The sequence below is a fragment of the Sphaeramia orbicularis genome, unplaced genomic scaffold, assembly GCF_902148855.1.
Source record: "Sphaeramia orbicularis unplaced genomic scaffold, fSphaOr1.1, whole genome shotgun sequence".
In the NCBI taxonomy this organism is placed as follows: domain Eukaryota; kingdom Metazoa; phylum Chordata; class Actinopteri; order Kurtiformes; family Apogonidae; genus Sphaeramia; species Sphaeramia orbicularis.
Window position 1 is genome coordinate 73,838 of NW_021941673.1, and position 9,424 is coordinate 83,261.

Here is a 9,424-nt window from a genome sequence, read left to right on the forward strand (position 1 = left end):
TATGATTAAAAAAACATATTCAACACAATATGTGAAAATCAAATGGGAAAAGGACAGCATCACTATTATTACTGATGAAGAATGGCCAGGTTACTTTACCAGATGGAAAGACTAACCTTCTCCCTTCGGTTACAAATGAACAAATTTTCAGATCTCTGGTCAAAGTGGATATTTTTTGTTTACACTTACCAAACACAATCTGTTGGAACCCTAAATGTACAAGAAATGACAATAGAATGACAAAGTATCTGGAATTGTTTTGTTTTTTGTGTAATTAATTAATTCTACTTTTCTTATTTTATTTATTTACTTATTTTTCTTTAGAGAGAGGAGGTCAGTCTCTTGGTCTTTCGTATATGTTTTCTTTATGTAACAATGCATCCATTGTTCATTGTTCAATTGTTTTGTTTAACAAAAAAAAAAAAAAAGAAAAAGAAAATCTGAAATGTTGAGAATGGAAAGTTTGGTCATCGGTCACATACTTGTTATGTGACCACAATGTAATTTAAATGTATATTGAACTTTTCTCAATATTTCTCAATAAAAATTTGAAAAAAAAAAAAAAAAAAGTAAAAAAAAAAAAGAATAAAAGTAACAAAATGAACAAAAACAGCCACATTAATGAATAAAATGAACAAAAAATAATAATAAATCAACAATGTTATAAGTAATGTTAACAAAATTAGCCACAAACTGAACGAAACTGAAGAGAAAAAAAGGCAAAAAAATGAACCAAATAAATACAAAAACGTACATTTATATATATATTTATATACATACATACACACACACACACACACACATATATATATATATATATATATATATATATATATATATATATATATATATTTTTATGATGTCACATTTGTTGACAAAAGTGTTTATTTCTTCAGTTTTCTGTGTTTTTTATATAAAAACCTTTGAATTACCTGAGTTTATGAACATGTTCTACCAGAGGTGGGTAATCCCAGCTCCATAGAGTAAAAGTCCTGCCATGTATTTGTTCCAACCACTCACTGAACCGGCCCATTTTCAGGAGCACAGCTCCTCATCCAGGTCGATGGGAATCACCTGTGTGAAGTGAACAGGTAGAACAATACATGGCAGATGAACCACCTCTGTGGTCTACAGGGTCAGTGGGTCTCGTCTGCTCTGGTGGATCCAGTCCGGTATGGTAGATCCGGTCCAGTTCAGTGGATCCAGTCCACTCTGTGTGGTCTGGTTCAGGTTTTGACTCCTCCTCCTCTCCTCTGCTCAGACACACCAGTGTTCATAAACCCCTCCCCTCTGCTCTGACTCCTCCTCCTCTCTCTCCAATGACTCTAATGTGTTTCACCTGGGTCTCGTTAACTCCTCCCACCTGGGACTGGGTGTGAGTTTGGTTTGGGTGTGGTCACCATGAATGTGTTTGGACCTGTTTGGACCTTTTTAGACCTGGTTTGTTCTGTTTTTTCCCTCAGACTTGAATCCTTTAAACTAACCTGTGAATTGAAGTGTTTTAGTTTAAAAAACTCCATTTATTGTAAAATGTGGACTTTTCTAAACTGTTTTTGATCCCGTCCTTAAACAGATTAGGACTGGTTCTGATCCAGTTCAGTGGGTTTGGACTGGTTCTGGTCCAGTTCAGTGGGTTTGGACTGGTTCTGATCCAATCTGTTCAGATAAACCTGAGTAAATGTTCAGCTGAACCTGAAGCGGGTCAGTCTAATGACCCACATTTGAACAGCTCAGGTTTATTTGAAAGGATGGAAATATACAAATAAACAGCATGTCATTCTATTATTTTCCACTGGAAAACAGATAATATTTATTTATTTATTTATTTTTGTAAATTGTATTTGTCATTTTTTATGTTTCTTCTGTTCTTTTATTGGTCTGATCCATGTATTCGGTTCCGTTTAAACATTGGTCCAAACTCAGATCAAAAACTTGGACGTTGTTGTTTTGTTGTTAAACCGAGGACAGACCGGTTGGTCACATGACTGGAAAATATCCCAAGATGCATTTGGTGTGGCTGTGGAGGTCCACTGGAAGAAGACGGAGACGACCAACCAACGGTAAGAAAAAAAAATAAACAGACGTCTGGGTTAAAGGGGCGGTTTTATAGAAATGAGGAAAAGATGGAACAGAAACACGAACAAATACAAGAAAAAGAACCAAAAATGGACCAAATATTCAGTAAATCTAACAAGAATATATACAATGATCAGCAAAATGATTAAACGCCTAAGACAGGGCTAAGCTAACAGCTGAGCTAACAGGGCTAAGACAATAGGGATAAGCTAACAGGGCTAAGATAACAGCTGAGCTAACAGGGCTAAGCTAAGAGATCCAAGATAACAGGGCTAAGCTATCAGAGCTAAGTCCACGGGGGTAAGCTAACAGGGCTAAGATCTGTCTAATGCAGGGGAGTGGGGTCATGGGTCCAGGAGGGGGGCGGGGTCATGGGTCCAGGACTGTTGTGGTGGTGTTTTACTTCCTGGTTCTAATGGACTGAGTGAAGGCATCTGATTGGACAGGGTCAACCAATGGTGTCAAAGGGGACGTTCTGTGTGTTCGGTCCAACTGTCGGATCCACGTCCACTTCCATGAAGACGATGATCATGACAATAACGACGATGATGATCCAAGATGGAGGTGGATGCCCCGCCCCTCCTGATGCCATTGTTTATATGTCACCATGGAAACACCAGTGTCTGCCTTTTTTGATTTAAAATATTAGTTTCTTTTATATTTTATTTTCCTTTTTTCTGATTCTCTTTTTGATTTTTAATTAAATTACAGTATTTTTTCCTTCCATATTTTTTTTTAAATACTTAAGACTTTTTTTCATTTAATTTGTCTGAAATACTTTTCATTTCCTGTTCTTTTTCATTCATATTCCTGTTTGTTTTATTGTCTTTATTTAAATAAACTTATTTTTACTTTTACACTTTTATTTTAGTTTAGTTCTGTTCTAATTTTCATTCACATGTCCTCATTGTCATTCATTTCCGTCCTTTTCTTTTTTTTTCTTTTTGTCTTTGTTCCGTTAAACCGGAAGTGCCGCCGACCTGTTGAAAATCTCGCGAGACTCCGGATGCGGAAGTCTCGTAATCCCAGTGGAGTCGGAGCAACTGCAGGTAAACTTTGAACTCACCTGTTCCACTTATTTGACTTTGATTTCACCGGGTTTTCTTTGGTTTAGTGTTAAATATGTTGCACTCAGACTCTGAAGTTCAGATTAAAGGAAAAACCCGCAAAAAACCGGCTGTTTATGAAGGAGGAATGAACCAAAGTGGAGTCAAACTGCAGCTGTTGATGGAAATATTCTGGATTTAAAACCATAAAAAACAGGCGGATTTTAACAGTTCAACAGAAATAAACGGAATTTAACAGTGGATTAACTCATATATATTTATATTATACATATATTTATGTCAGTATTGTTTTTTAATGATCAGAAATAGGCCTGTTATTAACTAAATTTCAGTTTTTTTATTTTAAATCTTTGTCAACACAGGATCTTCTTTATAAAATCTGTGTATTTTCATATTTCCAAAAACTTTTGTATAACTTACATGTGTGTATGTGTCACTTTTTACAAATAATAAAAGAATATACTACTACTAATAATAATAATGATATATTTTTGATAATTTCCTTTTTCTTCATACTTTATAAGTTTTTATTTTTTAAATTGGGTTATTATACTGACCTTGAATATTTGAACTTACATGTGTTGGTTCTATATGTTATTTGTTGCAAATATTAATTTTCAATAAAGAAAGGGGGGGGGGGGGGGGGGGGAGCTGATACGAGGAAAAACTCCTAGTATCAGCTCTAAGATTATATATATATATATATATATATATATATATATATATATATATATATATATATATATAATTATGTCTGTTATAATCATTAAATCATAAATGAACTGATTAAAAAAACAAAGATACAAATGAAAAGTTTAAAAAAGTAAAATTTACCCTTTATTATGATAATAATGATGATAATGTCGTATTTTCAGTTTTCCACATTTTCTACTTAAATACCTTTTATGTATTTTTTTTTTCTCGTAAACTTGAGTTTTTTTCTTCTTCTGCCTGAATCTCCACCTGTTCCTCTGTCTGTAAAAAAAACAAAACTGTTTTATGTCAAATGATGTCATTTCTTGGTTCAGTTCAATGTTTGTGTTTATTTCCAGATGTTCAGATGATGCTGTCCATCCTTCTACTTGTCCTTCTGTCCTCCATCTCCACAGTTTCTCCTCTGGTCCAGAACAAACCAAACTTTGTCCTGATGATGGTGGACGACCTGGGCATTGGAGACCTGGGCTGTTATGGAAACTCCACCCTCAGGTAAACAACTCTGACCTCTGGGACCTCTGACCTCCTGTCTGTCCAGTCTTCTTCAGTCTTTGTCCTCTGACCTCTGTGACCTCTGACCTCTGCTGCCCTTCCAGAACCCCCCACATAGACCGTCTGTCCCAGGAGGGGGTGAAGTTGACCCACCATGTGGCAGCGTCCCCCCTCTGCTCCCCCAGCCGAGCAGCGTTTCTGACAGGACGATACCCCATACGATCAGGTGATCACATGACCCTGGACACACCCACATGTCCATATTTAGTCCTGAAGGACACCACGGAGACACAGGACGAAGGTCATCCAACAGGACTGAGGACAGACAAATCAAATGACAGTTTATTTCTATAGCACTTTACAACAACATAGTGAAGCCCACAGTGCTTTACATCTACAAACATGACTCAGTCATGAGATACAAACAGGTGCATCAGGTCCATAAACATGCATGAAACAACAGGACACAACACACAGATAAAAGAACACACATTCAAACCTAAGAGTGCGTCAGTGCTCAGCGTTCAAAGTCAGTCTGAACAGGTGAGTCTAAACCCGGGACTTGAACAGGGGCAGGTCAGTGAGGACTCACAGGTCAGGAGGAAACGACTTCCACAGTTTAGGAGCGGCAACAGCAACTGAACGGCCAGCCCACTGTTTGTATGAGGACCTATAAGGACCGATGAGGACCGATGAGGACCTATGAGGACCTATGAGGACCGATGAGGACCGATGAGGACCGATGAGGACCTATGAGGACCAATGAGGACCGATGAGGACCTATGAGGACCAATGAGGACCTATGAGGACCTGTTCAAATGTCAGATGAACAGGGTGGAGTATATACATGCATGTACAGAATAACAAGCAGGGGTCCCAGTATGGAACCCTGTGGCACCCCCTTGTGGACAGTGACATATTCTGAACAGTCCATCATATTTAAAGGGGCTGACACTGAGCTGTTCAAATGCACATATTTTGGCTGGACTACTACTGTCAGTAAGATCAGGATTTGAAATGAACAGGATTCCTTAATGTCTGGTGACAGTCAAGGCCATTTTACAATTATTTAGAACATAATTCCTACAGACTGCAGCTTTAATGTCCTTTCACTGAGCTCATTTATGAACCAAACAAGTGCATGACCATCCTAAACAGAAGTCTGCTGCTTACAGCTGTAGGATCCACAGTCACATGCTTTAGACGGGCCAATAAAAAGGGAAGCGCCGCACTGTTTTTGTCCTCAGGTGTTTCTGGGACTCTGAGACCTGGTGTGTTCATCTTCACTGGTTCCTCTGGTGGTCTGCCCCAAACTGAACTGACCTTCGCCACCATCGCACAACAACAAGGATATGACACCGCTCTGATAGGTAAGACCAACTGACCACACACTGACCAACTGACCACAAGGATACGACACCGCTCTGATAGGTAAGACCAACTGACCACACACTGACCAACTGACCACAAGGATACGACACCGCTCTGATAGGTAAGACCAACTGACCACACACTGACCAACTGACCACAAGGATACGACACCGCTCTGATAGGTAAGACCAACTGACCACACACTGACCAACTGACCACAAGGATACGACACCGCTCTGATAGGTAAGACCAACTGACCACACACTGACCAACTGACCACAAGGATACGACACCGCTCTGATAGGTAAGACCAACTGACCACACACTGACCAACTGACCACAAGGATACGACACCGCTCTGATAGGTAAGACCAACTGACCACACACTGACCAACTGACCACAAGGATACGACACCGCTCTGATAGGTAAGACCAACTGACCACACACTGACCAACTGACCACAAGGATACGACACCGCTCTGATAGGTAAGACCAACTGACCACACACTGACCAACTGACCACAAGGATACGACACCGCTCTGATAGGTAAGACCAACTGACCACACACTGACCAACTGACCACAAGGATACGACACCGCTCTGATAGGTAAGACCAACTGACCACACACTGACCAACTGACCACAAGGATACGACACCGCTCTGATAGGTAAGACCAACTGACCACACACTGACCAACTGACCACAAGGATACGACACAGCTCTGATAGGTAAGACCAACTGACCACACACTGACCAACTGACCACAAGGATACGACACCGCTCTGATAGGTAAGACCAACTGACCACACACTGACCAACTGACCACAAGGATACGACACCGCTCTGATAGGTAAGACCAACTGACCACACACTGACCAACTGACCACAAGGATACGACACCGCTCTGATAGGTAAGACCAACTGACCACACACTGACCAACTGACCACAAGGATACGACACCGCTCTGATAGGTAAGACCAACTGACCACACACTGACCAACTGACCACAAGGACACGACACCGCTCTGATAGGTAAGACCAACTGACCACACACTGACCAACTGACCACAAGGACACGACACCGCTCTGATAGGTAAGACCAACTGACCACACACTGACCAACTGACCACAAGGATACGACACCGCTCTGATAGGTAAGACCAACTGACCACACACTGACCAACTGACCACAAGGATACGACACCGCTCTGATAGGTAAGACCAACTGACCACACACTGACCAACTGACCACAAGGATACGACACCGCTCTGATAGGTAAGACCAACTGACCACACACTGACCAACTGACCACAAGGATACGACACCGCTCTGATAGGTAAGACCAACTGACCACACACTGACCAACTGACCACAAGGATACGACACCGCTCTGATAGGTAAGACCAACTGACCACACACTGACCAACTGACCACAAGGATACGACACCGCTCTGATAGGTAAGACCAACTGACCACACACTGACCAACTGACCACAAGGATACGACACCGCTCTGATAGGTAAGACCAACTGACCACACACTGACCAACTGACCACAAGGATACGACACCGCTCTGATAGGTAAGACCAACTGACCACACACTGACCAACTGACCACAAGGATACGACACCGCTCTGATAGGTAAGACCAACTGACCACACACTGACCAACTGACCACAAGGATACGACACCGCTCTGATAGGTAAGACCAACTGACCACACACTGACCAACTGACCACAAGGATACGACACCGCTCTGATAGGTAAGACCAACTGACCACACACTGACCAACTGACCACAAGGATACGACACCGCTCTGATAGGTAAGACCAACTGACCACACACTGACCAACTGACCACAAGGATACGACACCGCTCTGATAGGTAAGACCAACTGACCACACACTGACCAACTGACCACAAGGATACGACACCGCTCTGATAGGTAAGACCAACTGACCACACACTGACCAACTGACCACAAGGATACGACACCGCTCTGATAGGTAAGACCAACTGACCACACACTGACCAACTGACCACAAGGATACGACACCGCTCTGATAGGTAAGACCAACTGACCACACACTGACCAACTGACCACAAGGATACGACACCGCTCTGATAGGTAAGACCAACTGACCACACACTGACCAACTGACCACAAGGATACGACACCGCTCTGATAGGTAAGACCAACTGACCACACACTGACCAACTGACCACAAGGATACGACACCGCTCTGATAGGTAAGACCAACTGACCACACACTGACCAACTGACCACAAGGATACGACACCGCTCTGATAGGTAAGACCAACTGACCACACACTGACCAACTGACCACAAGGATACGACACCGCTCTGATAGGTAAGACCAACTGACCACACACTGACCAACTGACCACAAGGATACGACACCGCTCTGATAGGTAAGACCAACTGACCACACACTGACCAACTGACCACAAGGATACGACACAGCTCTGATAGGTAAGACCAACTGACCACACACTGACCAACTGACCACAAGGATACGACACCGCTCTGATAGGTAAGACCAACTGACCACACACTGACCAACTGACCACAAGGATACGACACCGCTCTGATAGGTAAGACCAACTGACCACACACTGACCAACTGACCACAAGGATACGACACCGCTCTGATAGGTAAGACCAACTGACCACACACTGACCAACTGACCACAAGGATACGACACCGCTCTGATAGGTAAGACCAACTGACCACACACTGACCAACTGACCACAAGGATACGACACCGCTCTGATAGGTAAGACCAACTGACCACACACTGACCAACTGACCACAAGGATACGACATTGCTCTGATAGGTAAGACCAACTGACCACACACTGACCAATTGACAACAAGGATACGACACCGCTCTGATAGGTAAGACCAACTGACCACACACTGACCAACTGACCACAAGGATACGACATTGCTCTGATAGGTAAGACCAACTGACCACACACTGACCAACTGACCACAAGGATATGACACCGCTCTGATAGGTAAGACCAACTGACCACACACTGACCAACTGACCACAAGGATACGACATTGCTCTGATAGGTAAGACCAACTGACCACACACTGACCAATTGACCACAAGGATATGACACCGCTCTGATAGGTAAGACCAACTGACCACACACTGACCAACTGACCACAAGGATACGACACCGCTCTGATAGGTAAGACCAACTGACCACATGACCAACACACACTGGTCCTCGTCGGAGGGGGCACGTACTAGTACCTGTCGGAGGGGCGTGTCCTTTTACCTGAGTGGCTGGTTGTGATTGGTGGATGCTGTTTCCAGGGAAATGGCACCTGGGCCTGAACTGTGATCGCCATGACGACCACTGTCACCACCCCCACTCCCACGGTTTCAGGTACTTCTTTGGCGTCCCGTTGACCAACCTGAGGGACTGTGGGCCTGGACATGGTACCGTCTTCATGGTCCACAGGTACCTACCCTATGCCTCCATGAGCGCCGCCGCCACCACTGTGGTTGCTCTGCACTACGGCGGCGCCGTCAGAGTGGGCCGGCGGACGGTCCTGGTCCTGCTGGGCCTGGTGGGCATGGCCGTGGCGCTGATGTGGGCGGTCGTCACGGTGATGCCCTACATGAACTGTGTGTTAATGAGGAACGAGCGGATCGTA

General features: G+C 43.4%; 1 protein-coding gene across 4 annotated transcripts in view; it reads left to right on the forward strand.

Annotated features, from left to right (window-relative positions):
- Positions 1 to 2,619: 2,619 nt before the first annotated feature.
- Positions 2,620 to 9,424, forward strand: part of sts (steroid sulfatase (microsomal), isozyme S) — a 19,899-nt gene continuing 13,094 nt past the window's right edge. For 3 of the 4 annotated variants that reach the window (XR_003935021.1, XM_030130639.1, XM_030130640.1), the window contains exons 1-6: positions 2,620 to 2,640; positions 3,047 to 3,125; positions 4,196 to 4,349; positions 4,454 to 4,575; positions 5,597 to 5,719; positions 9,081 to 9,424. The exon at positions 9,081 to 9,424 is cut by the window's right edge and continues 68 nt beyond it. Coding sequence is in view for 2 of the 4 variants with exons in the window: in XM_030130639.1 (XP_029986499.1) it covers positions 2,635 to 2,640; positions 3,047 to 3,125; positions 4,196 to 4,349; positions 4,454 to 4,575; positions 5,597 to 5,719; positions 9,081 to 9,424 (828 nt within the window). In the remaining 2 variants the exon portion in view is untranslated. The remainder of the gene's footprint in view (positions 2,641 to 3,046; positions 3,126 to 4,195; positions 4,350 to 4,453; positions 4,576 to 5,596; positions 5,720 to 9,080) is intronic. The other variant, XR_003935022.1, reaches the window with a different exon arrangement.